This window comes from Tamandua tetradactyla, chromosome 9 (assembly GCF_023851605.1).
Source record: "Tamandua tetradactyla isolate mTamTet1 chromosome 9, mTamTet1.pri, whole genome shotgun sequence".
In the NCBI taxonomy this organism is placed as follows: domain Eukaryota; kingdom Metazoa; phylum Chordata; class Mammalia; order Pilosa; family Myrmecophagidae; genus Tamandua; species Tamandua tetradactyla.
This window is the reverse complement of record NC_135335.1, coordinates 7,913,414-7,934,379: the sequence shown is the minus strand read 5'-3', so window position 1 is coordinate 7,934,379 and position 20,966 is coordinate 7,913,414. Positions and strand designations below refer to the sequence as shown.

At 52.4% G+C, this 20,966-nt stretch overlaps 1 protein-coding gene across 3 annotated transcripts; it reads left to right on the top strand.

Moving 5' to 3' along the window:
* The first annotated feature begins 10,045 nt into the window (after positions 1–10,045).
* Positions 10,046–20,128, top strand: PELI3 (pellino E3 ubiquitin protein ligase family member 3). Of its 3 annotated transcripts, none has more exons than XM_077115629.1 (8): positions 10,046–10,145; positions 11,232–11,384; positions 11,946–12,017; positions 14,105–14,234; positions 14,841–14,942; positions 15,823–16,017; positions 16,308–16,496; positions 17,714–20,128. In XM_077115629.1, exons 2-8 carry the CDS (start codon positions 11,233–11,235, stop codon positions 18,281–18,283), a joined length of 1,410 nt encoding a protein of 469 aa, XP_076971744.1. In that variant the 5' UTR covers positions 10,046–10,145; position 11,232; the 3' UTR covers positions 18,284–20,128. The 3 variants fall into 3 exon arrangements, with proteins under 3 accessions (XP_076971744.1, XP_076971746.1, XP_076971745.1); XM_077115630.1 differs by lacking the exon at positions 10,046–10,145 and adding an exon at positions 10,612–10,890; XM_077115631.1 differs by lacking the exon at positions 11,946–12,017.
* Positions 20,129–20,966: the final 838 nt, after the last annotated feature.

Sequence of the window (20,966 nt, the reverse complement as noted above, 5' to 3'; positions counted from 1 at the left end):
TTAATGTGTCTTTTTTGGAGGGAGGCATGATTCAATCCTCAACAGAGGGAGTGGGTTTTCAGAGCTCCACATTCTGTCATGATGGAAACGGAACCTCAATGTTATGTTTTCAAGATCAATCCATGTTCTTATATATGGCTCTAGTTCATATATTCTCATTACTTCACTTAACGAGTTATATGCAATTTACTTGTGTTATGTTAACACTGGGCGTTGGATGTTTCATTGCCCATAGATGGCCTTCTTTTAATTCAGGTGCCCATTTATGGTCCAGATGTGAGGGAAGTGGGGACGGGTTGCTTGGTACAAAACATGACTGCCCAGTCCTACATTTCAGCAGGTTGTTTGGCTGGGAGTGGTTTTAAGATATGGCTGAAAATTCTTTGACATTCCTCCTATCAAGCTCCTCCTTTTGAATCTGGGTAGGCATCTGATTGCTTCGACCAGTAGAGTAGAGGAGAAGTGATGCCATGTGACATTGTGGCCTCTATATTACAGTCTTGGATTATTTGTTTGGGGGAAGCAGCTGCTGTGTTGTGAGAAAACTCAAGCAGTCCTATGGAGAGTCCACATGGAGAATAACCAGAGCCTCCTGCCATCAAAGCACTAAACTTCCAGGCATGCGAGTGAGCCTCCTACATGGGTCTTCCAACTACTAGAGTGCAACTATCTTATGACTACATCACCATCTGACCACTTGACCACAACCCCTATGAGAGATCCTGAGCCAGGACCACCCAGCTAAACTACTCCCCAATTCCTGATCCTCAGAAATTGTGTGAGATCATGATATCGTCTTAAGCTATTTGGTTTGGGGGTAATTTGTTACTCATCAATAGGTAACTATATACAGATTTTGGTGCCAGAAAAGGGTAAATAATACCTAAAAAAGGTGGGAGTGAATTTGGAACCAGGTAGTGAGCAGAGGCTAAAACGACTTTGAGGATAATGGCAGTGAAAGACTGATGAATCTTTGGGTTAGTTATCTATTGCTATGTAATAATATTACCATAAACTTAGCTGCTTAAAACAACACACATTTATTACCACAGAGTTTCTATGGGGTCAGGGACCCAGACATGATTCGACTGGATCCTCTGCTTAAGGTCTCTGCTGTGGTCTCTGATCTGAGACTCAATCTGTGTTGGCAGAATTCATTTCCTTGCAGCTAAAGGACTGATGAGTTTGATTTTCTGTTGGTTATTGGTCAAAGGCTACATTCAACTCCTAGAGATTGTCCTCAGCTCCCTGCCATGTGGACCTTCCAACAGAGGCAGCCCACAATGTGGTATCTTGCTTCTTCAAAGCCATCAAAGAATGAGGGACACTACAAACTTATGTAACATCATATATGTATGATATATGTATTACATATATGTGTATGTGATCATATACATTCTGTCACCTTTGACATATTCTATTGGTAGAAGGAAGTCACAGGTCACGTCCACACTGAGGGGGAGTGGAGAATGCAAGGATGTGAATACCAGAAGGTGGGTCTCATGGGTCCATCTTAGCCTTCAAGACAATGTTAGTAGAAGTCTGCTGGCCTTCAATGGAGCTGCCGGTGTGGGCTTAAAGGAAAGTGAGAAAAATGTTGTTGGAAACTTGAGACAAGGAGATTCTTATAATATCATGCCAGAAATTTTCCCCATACCGTCACCTATGGTAATGTGGAAAGCAGAAAATATACCTAATGAAGTGCATGATCTGGCTAGGAAGATTTCCAGGCAAAACGTTTATGGTGTCCCCTCATTTCTTCTTCCTGCTTAGAGTAAGATCTGAACGGAGAGATGTAAACAGAAAGAAGCACTGTTAAACTAAAAGGAGTTAGGACGTGATGATTTTGAAAATTCCCAGCTGCCCCAGACAGCAATAATTATAAAATTAGGAAATGGTCTCTATGGCTGTGAACTCCTTTGTTAAGACCTAAGACAGCAGAATCACTCAGTCAAATAATTAGGTTTCCAGGAAGCTTACAGGAGTTGTCAGCATGAGCCCAAGGTAGAGAAGGGCTTATCTCCAAAGAGATTTATGGGTATCTGGATATACTCTAGTGGAATGAACTCTAATAAAAGTCACAGAAATCAGGTGGGCCACGGTGGCTCAGCAGGTAAGAATGCTTGCCTGCCATGCCCGAAGACCCGGGTTCGATTCCCGGTGCCTGCCCAAGTAAAAAAGAAAAAAGACACAGAAATCTACAAAGTTTTTAAGAGAATTGTACTGGCAGAAACACTGCCAGCTTGGACTAAAAAGGACAGAAACAATGTCAGTGGAAAAGAGGCATTTAGATCCCCAAACTTCTATAGAAAAAATTGGGCCGAGGAAACTATTCAACTGCAAACATAGGCTACATTTTATGGAAAAGGAAGGATCACTCAGACAGTGGAGCGAAAAGTCATGGATAATTATTTCCAAGCCTTGGAGACTTAGAATGGCCAATCTAGAAATTCTAGATTTCAGAATTTCTGTGTACCATTGATGCTTCTGTGCCTCCCAATTCCCCTTTGATGAATAGGAAGACATACATAGCAGTTACCCTACGCCTGTCCCAACACTGTGTGTTGGATGTATATGGGGAAGATAATTTATCTCTTTCATTCCCATGTCTTCAGTTAGAGATGACAGCCCTTGAGGAGTTGTATCCATGGAACCACATCTCATGTACATCTGGGCCTGATTGAGATGCTGAGATTCTGACTTCCACTCTTGGTGCAATGGGGTGAATTGTGGCCGGGGAGGGCGGGGCTTGGGAAGGGGTGAGTATATTTTGAATATGGAAGAGGAGTTGGAGGGCAGTCACTGGTAAACAGCCTCCAAGATGCCCCACCTCCAACCTCCAATGATCCTTGCCTTCTAGTATTCACATGATGAATAGGGCTGATCTATTAGGATAGCTCTAGGAGGATCTAATACGATATTATAGAAATGAGGGTGTGTGGCTTCTGAAGCTAGGTCAAAAAAAAAAAAAAGCATTGTGGTTTTCAGCTTGTTTTTTTAGAGCACTCACTCTGAGGAAAGCCAGCCATCTTGACATGAGGGCTTGAAGCAGGATAAGCCCAAATGGAGAGGAATTATTGTCCTCTCGCCCACAACAAGCCCTAACTTACCAGGTGGGTGACGTAGCCTCTCCAGAAGGGGATCCTCCAGCCCCAGTAGTACTTATATGATTATGTCCCCAGCTGAACACCTTAACTGCCATCTCATGAGTGAACCAAAGCCAGAACCACCCAGTTAAGCTGCTCTCAGATCCCAGAGTGCCAGAAACTGTGTAAGATAGTAAATGTTTATTCTTTAAAGCCACTAAGTTTTAGGCTAACTTGCTACGCAGCAACTGATAACTAACACAGCCTGGCATGTGATGAACCGTTAAACAAGCACCGTTTCATTTAACCCTTGTGATGACACGAGGGAAGCTTTGAGAGAACGATATGTTCGGGCCATCAGCCCTTTCATTATAAAAGGGGCCATACATTATAACTTCTATCGCCTTCTAGAGCAGGGGTCAGCAAAGTTTTTCTGTAATGGGCCAGACAGTAAATATTTTCGACTTAGAGTCATATAGTCTCCCTCACAACTACTCCACTCTGCCATTGTGGCACAAAAGCAGCCACAGGGCGGGCCACGGTGGCTCAGCAGGCAGGAACACTTGCCTGCGATGCCAGAGGATCCGGGTTCAATTCCTAGTGCCTGCCCATGTAAAAAAAAAAAAAAAAAGCAGCCATAAACAAGAGATACACAGGTGGGCATGGCTATGCACCAATAAAACACAAAATTGAGCAGCAGGTTGGGTATGGTCACTGGCTGGGGTTGGCTGACACTTGTTCTAGAACGAAATATCGTCTCTGTTTCTGGTTCCCATTGCACATATTGGGATACAGCATGGTCTGGTATGTTTCAGCCTCCCTCCATTGTTTTAAACTCAATCCCTTTGAGTGTCTCCCATGCACCCCCACCCACCCTCTTCTATTTGGAATGGCTTCTCAGATCTGAAGATGCTCCCCTCATGTCATGGCACTGGACATGGACCAGTGTCCCTGGAGTTGTCATCATTCCATGGGATCTGGAGTCTGGTTGTCCGCCCCACGGGTTTCTACTGAGATGTCACAACTTACTGGTCTCTAGTTGTCAATCAGGTACCCTGAGCCCCTGTCACCTGTGAGACCCCTTGGGACCCTCCAGACTCTCTCAGCTCTGCCCTTCTTGGGCACAGAAATTCCAAGGCTTTTCCATCCCATGCTGATGCATCCAAGACTCCATGGGCTAGCTCTCCGAGGCACAGCACAACCCCCCCACACTGCTGTTGTGACTCTGTTCCCAGGGCTTCCCTCCAAAGCTACACCTGGAGAAGTCTGCCAGGTCTCCCCTGATCTGGATCCCCAAATTTATCTGGGGGTTCTGTGTTTTCCCAACCCCACTGTGGTGGTTTGAAAGGATGTATGTCCCCTAGAAAAGCCATGTTTTAATCAAAATTCCATTTCATAAAAGTAGAATAATCCCTATTCAATATTGCATGTTTGAAACTGTAATCAGATCATCTCCCTGGATGATGTGATTTAGTCAAGAGTGGTTGTTAAACTGGATTAGGTGATGACATGTCTCCACCCATTCGGGTGGGTCTTGATTGGTTTACTGGAGTCCTACAAAAGAGGTAACATTTTGGAGAATGGGATGAGGTTTGGAGAGAGCAGACCTTTGGAGATAAGAAGGAAAACGCCTCCCGGGGAGCTTCATGAAACTGGAAGCCAGGAGGGAAGAAGCTAGCAGATGATGCTGTGTTCGCCCTGGCCCTTCCAGATGAGAGAGGAACCCTGACCGTGTTCACCATGTGCCTTTCCATATGAGAGAGAAACTCTGACTGTATTTGCCATGTGCCCTTCCACTTGAGAGAGAAACCCTGAACTTCACTGGCCTTCTTGAACCAAGGTATCTTTCCCTGGATGCCTTAGATTGGACATTTCTATAGACTTCTTTTAATTGGGACATTTCCTCAGCCTTAGAACTGTAAACTATTATTAAATTCCCCTTTTTAAAAGCCATTCTGTTTCTGGTATATTGCATTCCAGGAGCTAGCAAACTAGAACACCCACTTTCCTACCTACTGCAAAACCTAAGGGCAGAGGCCAGGACAGACTCTTGCTTCTCCTACCCTTTCTCTCCCCTCCCCTCCTCTCTCCCTTTTCCATTCCTTCCCTCTCCAAATGTCCTACCCCAGAAAGAGTTTATTATTCCTTTTTGTTCATTTTGTTTCTTAAGCATTCTGTTTGAATGTCTGTTTATTACAGCAGAAAGTATAGAGTTCCCACATTACATCCCCCCACCCACACAGTTTTCCCTATTATTAACATTTTGCAGTAATATGGTACCTTCATTACAACTGATATAACAATATTGCCATAATTACGTTATTAACTTTAGTCCATGGTTTACATTACTTTTCACTTTGTGCATTGTGCAGTTTTAGCATTTTGTTTAAATTTTTTATTCTGGTAACATACATACAATCTAACATTTCCCATTTTAACCACTTTCAAATATACAATTCAGTGGTGTTAATTACATTCACAATGTCGTGCTACCATCACCACCATCCATCACCAAAACTTAAAAAAAATTTTTTTTATTGTATAGCATCACCAAAACTTTTGCATCAGCCCAAATGGAAGCTCTGTACAAATTAAGCATTAACTCTCCATTCCCTACCCTACTCCAGCCCCTTGTAACATTTATTCTGGTTTCTGACTCTATTAATTTGCATATGCTAATTATTTTATATAAGAAAGATGTTTTAGATTGCTAAAGCTTCTGGAATGCAAAATACCAGAAATGGAATGGCTTATATAAAGTGGATTTATTAAGTTACAAGTTTACCGTTCTAAGGCCTGAAAAATGTCCAAACTAAGGCATCCAGGGAAAGATACCTTGACACTGGAGAAAGGCTAAATGGCATCCAGGGTTTCTCTTTTAGCTGGGAAGGCACATGGCTGGCATCTGAGGTCCTTGCTCCCAGCTTTTGTTGCTTTCAGCTCCTGAGTCCAGTGGCTTCCTCTCTAAGCATCTGTGGACCGTCACTTAGCTGCTCTAGGGCAACACTCTTAAGTTTCATCTCTTAACTTAGCATTTCTTGAGGCTGGAGATTTCTTCTTTCCTGATGTTCTAGTTTGCTAGCTGCTAGAATGCAATATACCAGAAATGGAATGGCTTTTAAAAGGGGGGAATTTAATGAGTTCTAGTTTACAGTTCTAAGGCCGAGAAAATGTCCCAAGTAAAACAAGTCTATAGAAATGTCCAATCAAAGGCATCCAGGGAAAAATACCTTGGTTCAAGAAGGCTGATGAAGTTCAGGGTTTCTCTCTCAAGTGAGAAGGCACATGGCGAACACAGTCAGGACTTTTCTCTCTCGACTAGAGGGGCACATGATGAGTACGGCATCATCTGCTAGCTTTCTCTCCTGGCTTCCGGTTTCATGAAGCTCCCCGGGAGGCATTTACCTTCTTCATCTCCAAAGGTTGCTGGCTCGTGGACTCTTGGCATCTCATGGCTACATCATTCTGCTCTCTCTGAATTGCTCATTCTCCAAAATGTTTCCTCTTTTATAGGACTTCAGAAACTAATCAAGACCCACTCAAATGGGTGTAGACATGTCATCCCCTAATCCAGTTTAACAACCATTCTTAACTAAATCACATCATCCAGGGAGATGATCTCATCACAGTTTCAAACACACAGCATTGACTAGAGATTATTCTACCTTTATGAAATGGGACTTATATTAAAACATGGCTTTTCTTAGGGGGCATACTTCCTTTCAAACCAGCACACCTGACTTCTGGGTTCAAATGGCTCTCCCAGCTCCTTCTGCATCTCCAGATGTCTGTACCTGTGTTGGCTCTGAAGTAGGTATCATCTCCTAGGGCTCCTGTATTTCCAAATGTCTGTGTCTCTGCTGCTTCCAGCTTCTGATTCCAGTGGCTTCCTCTCTAAGCATCTGTGGGCCTTCATGTAGCTTCTCTGGGGCAAAACTTCGGGTTCTGGCTTGCTTAGCATCTCATGGGAAGGCACATGGCCATGCTTGCTTGGCTCTGCATCTCTGTTGGCACTTCAGGCATATCAAAATGTCTGCATCCCTGTCGACTCTGAGCTTTCTCCAAAATGTTTCCTCTTTTAAAGGACTCCAGTAAGCTAATCAAGACCCATCTTGAATGGGTGGAGTCACAGCTCCATCTAATCAAAAAGGTCAACTCCCACACATTGGGTGTGTCACATCTCCATGGAAAGAATTCAAAGTTTCCAACCCCAAATACTGAAACGGGATTATAAGAAACATAGCTGCTTCCACAAGATTGGATCAGGGAAAAGGACGTGGCTTTTCTGGACACATAACAGCTTCAGACTAGCACAAGCGGTCATTCAATATTTGTCCTTAGAAATACTTTTAGAGAGCTGCAAAAAGTCTTGGGACTTGAACAAACACTTTTGCTTGGAAGCCTTGCAGTGACTCTTTCACCATGGGCTACGTGTTGGCTTTCTGAGAATTTTCTTTCATTACTTTTTCCTTTTTTTTTAATTAGAGAAATTATAGGTTTACAGAAAAATTATGCAGAAAATACAGAGTTTCCATCTACCCCCTATTATTAACCCCTTGATTAGTATTGTTACAGTTGTCACAATTGATGAAAAACTATTATCATAATTGTCCTATTAACTATAAGCCATGGTTTATATTAGGGCTCCCTATTTATGCTGCGCAGTCCTAAATTGTGGTTTTTTTAGTCCTAGTAACATATACATGACAATTTCCCCTTTCTACCACACTTAAATTAAACATTTTTCTTAAGTGACCCCACAAATATTCTTCCAAACCATTTATGCCAGCCTCTTGCCTTCAGGCATTTGAACCCAAGAATTTAAGTTTTCACTTCATTGTTCCTTTCTTTGTCCCTTCCCCTAAAAGCAAGTTCTACAATGAATTGAGAGAAAGGAGGGGAGGAACGAAAGGAATCAGGAGTAATAATGCACAGGTCAGAACTATTATTATTATTCCCCATTCACAAATAAGGAAACTGAAGCCTAGAGAAATAAAAAGGCTGGAGTTATTGGGACCAAGCACTGGACTAAGAGCCTGAAGCCAGGACTGGAACTCAGGTACTGGTGTCTGACGGTGGTGTCCCAACTCTACACCCTCTCCTCTAACTGGGCAATGCTGGGATCCGGCCCTGTGCCCACCATGTACGTCCTGACACCAGCACTCTATCTCAGGAGAAACTTCTTTCCCATGGCTGACCTGGGTAGTTTCCCTGACTTTCTTCCCTGAGGCATAGCATCAGCTGGTGGCCCTGGGGCTCAGCTCCACTCTTGTCTGTCTGTGTGTAGTGGGACAAGTGTCTCCCCCTCCCCAAGACTCAGTTTCCTCATCTGTAAACAGAAGAGTATAATAACAATTCAGCACACGTTCACGGAGGGCCTAGTCTGGGCAGGCACCACCATGATGGAGTGAGACTGTCCCAGTGTCCTCTTGTCCCACAGTGGCTGTGTATACCTGGCATGGAGGTAGGCATACCTTAAGCACTCAGGGGTAGGCGCCATCCTGTGGTACAGGATTTGTGCCACTGGCCTACTCAGTGGTGACTTCTCAGGGAGTTCCTCTTTGATTAATGAATGCCTTTGTCCCTAAAGGATATGTGTTGTGGACTGCTTTCTCATTGCATCTGGCTGCTCGGTGGAGACAGTTGGTGAAGCAGTTGGTATCTTAGACTATTTTTACGTAGAGGGAGTTGGCGGGATGTGGGGATACGGTGGGGCCCAGGGACACTCTGGTGGGCTGAAAGTTTCACATGCAACCGGTGGGCCGAAGGGCAAGGGGTGGGAGTAGGAGCAGGGACAGATCCTCCCTTTCAGGGATGTGCCAGCCAACTTCTACTCATCCTTCATGGCCAAAGCCAAAGGCCACCTCCTCTGTGCAGTCTTCCTTGATTTCCTGATACACACATACACACACACACACAAAGATGGGATTAACTAGCCCTTGGTTATAGCTCCTCGGCAGGCCAAGAAGTCTCGGCAGTAGGGATCTGATGCATTGCTGGGTCTCCCCTGCTCCGCACCTCTGACCCCTGGTTTTGCCATCCCTGCTCATAAAGACAAGGTATAGAAGGTAAGACTACTGAGTCACGTGGTTGGCGCATTCCTAGCAAAATAACCACCAGTGAGTCCCTTGCGCAAACCTGTTTCCTCATCTGGAAAATGGACGATTTTCATGCCTACCTCCTCCTCATTAAAGGAATTAATTTGCTCGAAGCACCGTGCCCAGACCTGGCACACACTGCTAGACGAACTCTCTGACCAGCCCCCACACCCAAAAGGGGCGACGCGTCCCCAAGGACTCCGGGTAGTGTGTGTGACGCCCAGGGGCACAGAGCAGGGCTGGAAACAGATCTGCGACTCCAGCCACCCGCAGCCACTCCGGCCTCCTCCGCCTCCAGCAGTATTTCCCTCTGTCTCGCTCCTCCTCCCCGCCCCCGTTTCCCTCCTGCTCTAATCCCGCGGGTTCCCTGGCTGGGAGGGGGGGTCTCCGGGAGTGGGGAGTCCCCCGGCCTAACGCTGCGGGAAGGGGCCTGGGGCCCAGGACGTGGCTCTGAACTGCGGCCGGGGAGGACGGCATCCGGGTCTCTGGGAGCACCTCGGAGTCCCGCGAAATGGGGGCGGGGCCTGGGGAGTCCCCGAACTCGGGGGAGGGGTCTCGGAGACTATAGAGGAGGCCCCGAACCGGAAAGGAGGGGCGAGGGAGCCCCTGAGCCCGAATGATGGGCGGGGCTTCAAAGGCCCGGGGGCGGTGCTTGGGGGAGGGGCGTGGCCTCCTGGGAAGGGGCGGAGCTCCTCTGACCAAGGCCAAGCTTCGCCGCAAGGGGCGGAGTCTCGGGAGGGGCGGGGCTCTACGTGGGGGCGGATCCCGATGGGGGCGGGGCCTCGGGAAGGGGCGGAGCGCGGCGGTTCGCGCTCGTCCCCCTCCCCGGCCCCGGGTGTCCCCGTGACGAGGCAGCGCGGAGCGGCCGCGGGCCGGGCCCATCCCGCCTCTGCGGCCCCGGGACCAGGCAGGGGCGAGGCGGGGAGGGAGCGGCGCCGAGCGGAGCCCGGAGCGCGGCGAGGTGAGACGGCCGGGGCGGAGGGGGCGGGGGCTGCGGCGGGCGGGCGCGGGGCGTGTTTGCGCGTCTGGGGGCGGCGGGCGGGCGCCCGTGGCCGTCTGCGCGTCCGCGGGGCCGGGGTGGGCTCGGTGCGGGTCCCGGCGCTGGCCGCCAGGCTCCGGGAGTGCGGGGCCGCGTGCGCGCGCGCGCGGGGGTGTGCGGAGGGGCCGCCGGGTGTGTATCTGCGTATGCGCTGGGCCGGCTTTGTGCCCGGCGGGGCGCGGGGCGCGGGGCGCGGGCCTGGCCCCGCGCAGTCCCTGCTGCGCTGGGATGTTTTCCCAACAGGCTTCCTGACCGAGCCCGGCTCTGCTGCAGCCCGAGTCAGAGGGGAGGGGGGCGCCGCCCCCACAGGCCGCCAGGGACCCGGGCGGCCCGGGGACCGCAGACACCGGAGGGAGGGAGTGGGGGAGCGCACCCGGAGAGGGGGCCGAGGGCCTGCCGGCGGGGCGGGGCCGAGACGGGGACACTGAGGCAGACAGATGGGGAGGTGGAGGCGGGCAGACGGGCAGAGATGGGGAGAGAGTCGGCGAGAAGGACAGCGGCTGGGAGGATAGAGAGTCATTGAGAAAACAGACAAACGGACAGAGGGCTTACACCCGCAAAGGGGCAGAGAGATTGAAATGGACAGATTCCAAGGACCTCCCAGAGGGGGAAACTGAGAGATCTCGGGGCTGAGAGCTAAACCCAAGAACTGAGTCTGAGATGAGGGGTAAGGATCCCCCCAACTCCTGGGGTGCCCCCTCTTCCAAGCACATCCAAGACTGGGATCTTGGCCCAAAAGCAACCTCTGGCCACCTCACGTGGGCCCACCCCTCTGGCCTCTTCTTGTATCCTCAGCCTCTGATTGCACGGCCTCTCCTCCTTGGTTCCACCCCACCTGTCTCCCCTCCTTGAAATCCCAGCAACCCTGGCAGTTTAGGAGGCAGAGGTGACGTGGTTACCATAGCAACAGAGGCGGTAAGAGGTCACTCTGGCCTTAGCCTAGGTGTCCTGCAGCAGGCTGGGATGGGAGGCTGCCAAGCTCTTTTCCTCTTCTCTCACTCTGCCCAGAATGGTGCTGGAAGGAAACCCTGAAGTGGGGTCCCCTCGAACCTCAGACCTTCAGCGCCCCGGGAATAAGGGCTCTTGTGTCCTCTCGTCTGTGGGGGAAGAGGCACAGCCAGGCGAGGAGCCCATCAAGTATGGCGAACTCATCGTCCTGGGGTGAGTGTCCTTGCGCCTGGTGGGGTGGGGTACCAGCACCCCCCCAGGGCAGTCAGAACAAGGGGCCCCCCACTTCCCAGGTCTCCCCATGACAGGCCCTTCTGCTCTTTTTCTCTCCTTACTTCCCCAGCTCAGAGAACAGAGTTGACAAAACCTGCCTCAGTTCATAACTTTGTAGCTTTCCATTTTTCATAAATTGCTGAGACAACTCAAAAACTGCCCACCCAAGCTTCTGATCAGATGAGAAAAGAAGTTCATCACTGGCTTCTTTTCATAAAGCACCTGTGTGGAGTTTGGGGCGAAGAACTCTGGTTCTCGAGCAAAACTGCTTGGTTTGAATCCTGCCTCCGCAAGTTGCTTAACTTCCCTGTGCCTCAGTTTTCCCGTTTTTACAAGGAGGGATAAAAATACGAATTCCTCCCTCAGAGGCTTGTCAGGAGGAATGAATGAGGTGATTTCTGTAAAGCAGGTAGTCCGTGCCTGGCACGTAGCAAGCATTCTGTGAGGCAGGCCTGTGCCAAGCCCATTCATGGACATTATTTCATTTCAATCTTCACAAAGATGCTGTGAGGAAGGAGGTGAGGAAACCGAGGCTCAGAGAGGGGAAGTGACTGGCCCAAGGGCACACAGCTGGTAAGTGGCAGGGCTGGGATTTGGACCCAGGTCTTTCTTACTCTGGGTCTAGTGTACTTTCACTAAGCCCCAGCTGACCCTCAGGCTACAGATGAGAAAACTGAGGCCAGGAGAGAGGAAGCAACGTGAGTTGGTGGCTGGGGAGCTCTCCTCCTTCCCGGTCTTTGTCTGCTCCCTGGCGTTGGACCCCTGCACCACCACGTAGCTGTTAACCCCAGCACAGATGCCTCTTCTTGCTCCTCCATCCATGTCTCCTTCAGGCCTCTCTCCCTACCATTGGTCGAGATGAAAATATCCGATAAGCTGTGTTATCATTATGATGACTATTTAGAAGTAATATTGGCTAGTTTGCTAACGTATGCCATGTACTTTTATTTCTAATGACCGTAATCACCAGCATTTGTCAGAGGCTTGCTATAATATATGCCAAACTCCCAATCACATCGAAGTGTTTTTGCTCATTTAATACTCACAATGAAACTGCAAGGTTGATCCTGCTACATTAGCCCCATTTTATAGAGGTCACGTGATGAGTGCACGAGCCTGTGCCCTGAACTTGGCCACCTCAAGGCCTAGCCCCCATATGTATGAAGCTCACAAGGGTAAAAGTTAAAACCCCTCTCAGAGCCACTTGCCCTGCAAAAGCAGCTGCTGGGTGGCCCAAGGAACGGGCTGACCTTCCAGCCAAGGGCAAAGCCACTGGTGGGGGAGACTGCAGATATGAGGATACAGGCCATCTTGACAGATGTTTGTTCTCTGCAGAGCAGTGAACCCCCAGTCTGGCTGTACAGCGGAACCATTTGGAGAATTCATTGAAAATACACATTGCTAGACCCATCCCAAACCTTATGGAATCAGAATCTCCAGGGGCAGGGCCAGGGAATCTGTATTTTAACGCGCTCACTGGGAAATTCTGATTCAAGCAGTCCCTGTCTGTGTTTGGCAGTCATTCATCCTGACACTCCCTGCTCCAGAACTTTCTATGGCTCCCTGCTGCTTCCAGAATAAAGGCCATACATCTCAGCCTGGTGTCCAGGGCCCTTCCACTGACCTTTTGGGCCTCATCTTCCCCCACTACACTTTGCCACCCAAATCATCATCCCACCAAACCCTGCCAGCTTGGGACCTCTGCGCAGGGAGCCCTCCCTCCATCTAGAAGGGCTTTTGTAAGAGAGTCCGAGTCAGACACACCGAGCTCAAATCTGGCCTTTCTCACTTACCAGCCTGAGACCTCAGGCAACTCAGTTTACCTCCCTGAGCCTCGATTTTCCTTATTCGTAAAATGAGAAGAAAGACACTTTGCCTGGCAGGACACTGCACAGAATCCATGAGGTAACTAGTGGCAGAAAGCTCCAGGAACCCAGGAGTCACCCATACATGGCAGCAATCGAGGCTGTGAGTCACCCTGCCTCTGCCTCTCACTCGTTCCCTCCTGACAAGAGCTGGAAAGGAAGGTGGAACTTGGACGTATATGGCTAGATGGAGGTAGCTGTATTGCGGGTCTGTTTTTCCCCCTCGTTTTTGTTTCCAGTAGTGATTGTGGTGGAATAATTGACAGTTTGCTAAAGATGAATCCTTTCCAGTTCCTCGAGGTCTGGTATAGTTGTTCCCTCTTCCAAAATCCTGATCCTGGGGCCAGAATTCCTTTCTCCTGCCTCTGGGCCTGGGGCACAGTTGGCCCGTGCCTGGGTCAAGCAGGCGGCACCCAGATTCCCCGAGAAGCTGGGGAACAGCTCCCCATCAAACCCCCTGATGGCACAGAACTGACCTGTGGTGTGTCATCCTTGCACCCAGCACCTGGCCAGGTGCGGCTCAGGTGTCCAGGAAACACTTGGTTAATTGAACAAAAGGCCTGTTGAAGATGCTCCAACCCCCTCCTCACTCCCCCTGTGCACCAATTTGATATTGTAGAATCTTCTAGTCCCAAGCAGGTTTAGGGCTTGTTTATTAAGGTGGGACCTGCCTAGAAGTTGGCAGTTTCCTCCAGGTCTCATCAAGAGCTCATTTTCTCTCTTTCTCTTCCCCCCCACCCCACCGCCACCCCCAAATGCTTTCTTCTTAACCTCCCCTCCCTCCCTCCTCCACAGCTACAATGGGTGTCTGGCAAGTGGGGACAAGGGCCGCCGGCGGAGCCGCCTGGCACTGAGCCGCCGGCCACATGCCAACGGAGTGAAGCCGGATGTCATGCACCACATCTCCACCCCGCTCGTCTCCAAGGCAAGCAGCGCGTCCCGGCAGACCTGGGCCCCTGTCTTGTCCCTCCTGCCCTCGAACCTGGTCTTCAGCCTTTCCAGACCTGCCTGCCCACTGTGTCATCCCTCATTGCCCCTGGGGCTACCAGGAAAATGGTGATAATGGGAAATCCTTTGCAGAATGCATGATCTTTTACAGTTTGCAGAGAACTTCCCCTTGCCCGACCTTGCCTTCTTGAAGCCTCTTGGCCTCTCAATCCCATCATTGGAGAGGCATGATCAACATCATTTTAGAAGCAGAGGTCCAAACAGCAATGGCAAAGGAGAAGCCTTAGACTTTAGGGGATTTGAATTACAACTCAGGCTCTGCCATTTCCAGCTGTGTGGTTTTAGCTAATTTTTCCTTCTCTTTGAGCGGCAGTTCCCTCAATTATAAATGGGAGCGATAACCATGCCTCCTTCCTGGGGTGGGTGTGGGAATGAAACAAGTTAGCCGTGTAAAGCACCTGCTGCATGGACTCCTGCAAAGGATGGGCTCCCCTCCTATCCCTGGGAGCCCCAACTTCTGGCTCAGAGGCCCACACTTCTCATGGCCACGTGCCGTGGGAAGTGACTTCCTTCTCCTCACCAGGCACTGAGTAACCGTGGCCAGCACAGCATCTCGTACACACTGTCCCGGAGCCACTCGGTCATAGTGGAATACACTCACGACAGCAACACAGACATGTTCCAGGTATGCTCAGGCCCCTCTGTGGCCTCTTGCCCACTGTCCCAGGGTGGGGCTGGGGAACCGACAGCCAAGGGGGACGTGCTTCAGGGGCACGCATTGCAGCTGACTCCTGTTCAGATGGGAAACAGATGGCCCAGCAAGGGACTCTTGGTTTTACAGAGTCACACAGCAAGGCAGTGGCTGGGTCAAGATTCAGACTGAAAGCCAGATTCTGGCCTGCAGGAAGCCATAAGCTTTATTACTTTTTTTTTTGCATGGGCAGGCACTGGGAATCGAACCCGGGTCTCCGGCATGGCAGGCGAGAATTCTGCTACTGAGCCACTGTCACACCGCCCAGCCATAAGCTTTAGAGATTCAAAGTGACACTGCCTGGGCTCAGATCCCAGCTTTGTCACTTACTAGCTGGCTTCAGGCAAGGGTCATTTAACCTCTCTGGGCCTCGATTTCCTCTTCTGTAAAACAGGGCCAACAGTAGTACCCACTTCCATGGAACTGGTGGGAAGATTAAATGAGGTGTTGCGCATGAATGGCATAGCATAGTGCCTGGCATACAGTAAATACTTACTGCAGTTTCACTATTTGCCACTAATATCTGAGCATACCCAGATGCCCTATTGGCAGGTCAACTAGTTTTTATTGAGTGAGGTCACCCTGCTTCACAGCTGTGACACGGATAGAGAAGAAGCCCCCCATGGTGGTTTATTGGACCCGGAGACCCCACCTGGAAATCCAGAGGGCCCAGGGAGCTGGGAGGGGCCCGGGCAGCCTGAGCACTTGTGCGTAGGTGACCCCGACACACAGAGCAGCTGCTGGGAGCACCCGGGGGCAATGCCCATGGGATTTACCTGTGCCGGCTGTAAGCCCGTGCCTGCCCCCCTGCCAGATTGGCCGCTCCACGGAGAACATGATTGACTTTGTGGTGACAGACACGTCCCCTGGAGGAGGGGCCGGGGAGGGCCCCTCCGCCCAGAGCACCATCTCCCGCTACGCCTGCCGCATCCTGTGTGACCGCCGCCAGCCCTATACCGCCCGTATCTACGCTGCTGGCTTTGATGCCTCCAGCAACATCTTCCTTGGAGTGAGTGAACCCTGAGCAGGGATGAGCCAAGGGGTTAGGCTAGGGTGGGAGTGGGGGTGGCTTCACAGCTGGGAACCATCTCCAAGACCCCTGCACGAATTCACAGACCCCACCCCTTAGCCAATAAGCAAAACCAGGCCGGTGACTACAGTTCCAACACTTTCCTGGCCACCTCTGTCCCTGTGAGGGGCAAGTGTTGAGGGTCCCAGAGGAGGGGCAGCACTTCTGGCAGGCGGCCCGCTAAGGGCCACTTGGCAGGGGCTACGATCTGATCCCTCGTGTGGTCTCAGGAGCGGGCGGCCAAATGGCGGACACCCGACGGCCTGATGGATGGTCTGACCACCAACGGGGTCCTGGTGATGCACCCAGCGGGCGGCTTCTCCGAGGACTCGGCCCCCGGGGTCTGGCGGGAGATCTCAGTCTGCGGGAATGTGTACACGCTGCGGGACAGCCGCTCGGCGCAGCAGCGGGGGAAGCTGGTAGGTGGCCTGGTCTCAGGGGCTTCTGCCCTGATCCACTCCCATCTCCCCACCCCCGCCATCCCCTCCTTGCTGCCCCAGCCAGGGAGGGATCCCCCTTGGCAGACTCCACCAGGGGTGAGCCCCAGCCTCAGGAGTTTTGGGGTATGTGCCACTTGATCCCCAGACAAGACAGACCAGTGTCCCCAAGGGTAGTCCACACATCACTGGGGCCCATGGGTTGATGGGAAGTCACACACACACTGTGTAGCACCAAGAGGCTTTGCAGATGCTTGGCAGTTCATAAATCACACCCTCTTAAGAGGGTGACACCTGGCCTGGGTGCGAGCAGTTGAGAGCTTGGAGTGTTGGCAGTTTGTGGCACGTCTGTCACGTTCAGATGACTTTAGCTTTATTATTCCCTCCCAGTGGGGGAAGACCCTTGGGGCAGTTCTGACACAGGTGGCAGTGGCTGCTCCATGTGGCGCAGATCAGAGAACTAAGGGTGGGTGCTGGGAGCGTACCCTGGAGATGGGGAGGGGATAGTTCCAGGCCGTGCCCATGCAGAGCCCTTCTGGGAGTGGGGACAGCAGGCGGGGGGCTGGGGGGTACTGAAAACCTCAGAAGAACACACAGCTCCTCTTTTGAGCTACTGGGAGAGCTGGGGAAACCTGGATTTTAAAAAGTATGCCCGTAGGTGTCTCCTTCACCTGCACTTGCTGAGCACCTATTGTGTACCAGCCACCCTTCCGAGCGGTCACATTGACTTCTCTGTGTGGTCATCACGAGAACCACTCGAGACAGGAAAGCGGCACCCATCTTGAGGCCAAGCTGCTCGGCCAGGGACGCAGCCAGACAGTGCTCGGACCCCAGTTCAAACCCAGCAGCCTGGCTTTAGGGTCCTTGCTTTTGACACCCCTTGGGACAGCTGCTTGGGGCTAAGTCCCCAGCTTTCCAGGAAGAGGAGTTGCCTGTCTTAGGGGAGAGCTTGGGAAAGCATTTTAGAAAAGCGCTGTTTCGGTCCAAACCTGACTCAAAGGACGAGGAAAAGCAGAGAGGGAGGGACAGGCGCACACCTGGGTGAGCCCGTACCTGCCCTCCCATGTGACCTCCTAGCCCTGGAGTGTGGCTCAGTGGGTTGGAGGTTGCAGGGCAGAGGCGCCCCGGGGAGTGGGAGGTGGGGGAGGGGGAGGGGGAGGGTCCCCTGGGGAGTAAGGCCTGTCTGCTGCCCCCTGCAGGTGGAAAAGGAGTCCAACGTGCTGCAGGATGGCTCGCTCATCGACCTGTGTGGAGCCACGCTGCTGTGGCGCACGCCGGCGGGGCTGCTGCGGGCCCCCACGCTGAAGCAGCTGGAGGCCCAGCGGCAGGAGGCCAACGCCGCTCGGCCCCAGTGCCCCGTGGGCCTCAGCACCCTGGCCTTCCCCAGCCCGGCCCGCGGCCGCACGGCCCCTGACAAGCAGCAGCCCTGGGTCTATGTCCGCTGCGGCCACGTCCACGGCTACCACGGCTGGGGCTGCCGGCGGGAGCGGGGCCCCCAGGAGCGCGAGTGTCCCCTGTGCCGCCTCGTGGGGCCCTACGTGCCGCTGTGGCTCGGCCAGGAGGCCGGCCTCTGCCTGGACCCCGGGCCTCCCAGCCATGCCTTTGCGCCCTGCGGCCACGTCTGCTCTGAGAAGACTGCCCGCTACTGGGCCCAGACGCCACTGCCCCACGGCACCCACGCCTTCCACGCTGCCTGCCCCTTTTGCGGGGCCTGGCTCACCGGCGAGCATGGCTGCGTCCGCCTCATTTTCCAGGGGCCGCTGGACTAGGCTCTCTGGGGTCTCCTGCTGCTGCGCCCACCTGCCCACCTCCTGCAGCCCTGAGGGAGCTCTGCATGTGGGACTCGACCTGCCGGCAAACGGCCACACCAGATGGATGTGTTGGATGGGCCGTGCCCTCCCCCTTAACCTGGGCCCTCAGGGGGGTCCCCGAGATCCCTACCCCGGTTGGACTGTGAGGGCCTTCGGCACTGGCTCTGACCCAGGTTGATGGGGGGGGTCCACCCTGTGCTCCTGCCCCTTCCTGGGGTGTCCCACATCATGCCGCCTACACTGTGCCCCTGGGGGCGTGAAGGGGCCCAGAGGCCCCTGACCCCCAGCTCAGGCTGGCTGCGCCTTGAGCCTGCTGACCCCAGTTCTGGATCTCCACCCGTCCTGCTGCTGCCCTGGGTTCCTCCATAAACCTCGCTGCTCGGCTGCCCTGAAATCCCGCACGTCCCGCATGCGTGCGATGCCTCCAGCCCCCGAGCAGAGATAGGTGGGCAGCGGGCGGTGCCCCGCACTTGCTAATAACCCGCTCTGGGCTGGACTCCATGCACTGGGGACACAGAACAATCAATCAGACCTGGTTTCCTGGCTGGTAGAGTTCACAGTCTCGTGGAGGACAGCCCACATTGCAAATGACAGCGCGTCGTCCTGTGCACTGGAGTCGGAATTGCTGGGTGCTGCGGAGGACTTCTCATTGGCTGATGGAAAAGCCAGGGAGGTGACAGAAGCTCAGCCCCCAGGGCCAAGTCGGACTCCTCCTGGTCCATGAGGATGGGAAGTGTGTTCAAGGCAGAAGGAAGAGCCCGTGCAGAGGCTTGGGTGCAAGACAGGGCTTTGGAACGACTGGAAGAGGGGCTGCAGGTGGGTGGAAAGAAGGTGGGGCCGTGGTGATGGGGGGAAGACACTGGAAGGAGAATTCCGAACCCCCTGTGGACAGCCAGGAGCTGACAGAACAAGGAGATTAGAATCAGGTTTTTGGAGCGTGGGCTGTAACACAAGGGCTACCGTTACTGGATGCCCACCGTGTGCCCCACACTGTGCTAATGAGAATAACTACATTCATCGAGCACTCACCTGGCACCGCGTTGTGCTTCTCGGGCATGTTGTCATTTAATCCTCTCGGAGCCCCAGTCTGGGAGGAGTGTTACCATCTCTATAGGGAGACTAAGACACACGCTCCGGGTCACACACCTACAAAGTGGCCTGGCTGGGATTCGAAGGCACAGCTGCCGTCCTGGCCCCAGAGCCTGCCCTCTTCATTTTTGCTGTGTATCTTCTTTAAACAGGAGCAGGGGTGAGCCGAGCAGGAGAACAGTGCCATTAAGCGTCTGGGGAGTGGGTTTGTACCCCCCACCTACCCACCCACTCAGTGCCCAGCCCCGTGATGGGGGGTGTGTGTGATCAGAGTGTTACTTCCAGGCCACTGCGGGGAGCCCATGTGGGGTGCAGGGGTGGATGTGGAAGCATTTCAATTATACCACACATACACACCACAACTTTTCCCAGTTCTCTCCTGACTCTGGGAACCAGGTAGGGGAACATTCCGATCCCATTTCCAGCAAGGAACCTCAGACCCAGGCAGGACTGAGGCCAGGCCCCAGTCAGGCATCACCCTGGGTGCTGGGGTGAGCGGAGGGGATCAGACAACCCCGGTCCTCGCCCTGCACTGCCCCTTATGGAGCCTCAGTTTCCTCAACTGTTAAGTGGGAATAGCAATGCTTCCATCACCAGGTGGTAGGTTACGTCTAGAGAACACTTGTAATATAGTAAGTACCTAAGAACATCACTTCCTCGCCTGGAGCCAAGGCTGGGAAACGTCCTGATTCCAGTGAGTAGGGTACTCTGTGTGATTGTGTGTGTGTGTTTGTGTGTATGTGTGTGTGTGTGTGTTGGGGGCAGGGCGAGGGGACAGTGTGGTGGAAGGCCCGAGTGGGGCTAGACCAGTTCAGTAGCCTTATGGAAGTCAGCAAACATTTCTTAGGCTCAGTTTCTCCACCTGTACAAAGGGTGAGATGGTGATACCCTCCCTATCTCAGAGTTGTTGCAAGGATAAATGAGAACCTCCATGTCAAACTGCTAGCATGGGGCCTGACAGTAAATGCTCATGTTAGCTGTGATCATAGAGATGCAGCTTGACTGGGGGGGCCCCAAGAGTGCTGTAGAGAGCTTTTGCCTGCCTCGGTTGCCCCCTGCTGGCAGCAGACAACACTGCCACCTTTACCTGTGCTCATTTCAACTTCACACCAGTCAGAGGAAGGCTTTATACCCATTTTAGAGACTATGACAGGTGCACAGGGAAGAAGAGGAGTGACTTTACTAAGGGCAATTTACCAAACTCTCCTATTATAATTGTCGTAAGAGCCAGCAGTTAGCAGCACTGATGTGCTAAGCAGGGCCTATGCGAATGAGAAACTGGCATTCGTGCTGAGCAGACGCTGACCTGGGCCAAGACAGGGTGTGGCAAGAATATACTGGATTTCAACCCAAACCTCACTTATGCCTACAACGACCCTGGGAGTAGTTTTTAGTCCGGTTTTCCCGCTAAGGAAGCCAAGAGAGGTGCAGTGACCCACCCAAGGTCCCACAGCCCGCGTGTGATCGGGCCGTGCCCCTCCCTCTGACCTCGGATTTCGCGTGGCATTTCATAGGCTGTGCTCCACCCCCACCCCCAGGCCGTCCTCTTCAA

Coding starts and splice junctions, on each gene's coding strand:
- PELI3 (XM_077115629.1), top strand. CDS start 11,233: ATGGTGCTGGAAGGAAACCCTGAAGTGGGGTCCCCTCGAACCTCAGAC. Junction 11,385..11,945: donor GGCGAACTCATCGTCCTGGG/GTGAGTGTCCTT, acceptor ATCTTCACAAAG/ATGCTGTGAGGAAGGAGGTG. Junction 16,497..17,713: donor CGCAGCAGCGGGGGAAGCTG/GTAGGTGGCCTG, acceptor TGCCCCCTGCAG/GTGGAAAAGGAGTCCAACGT.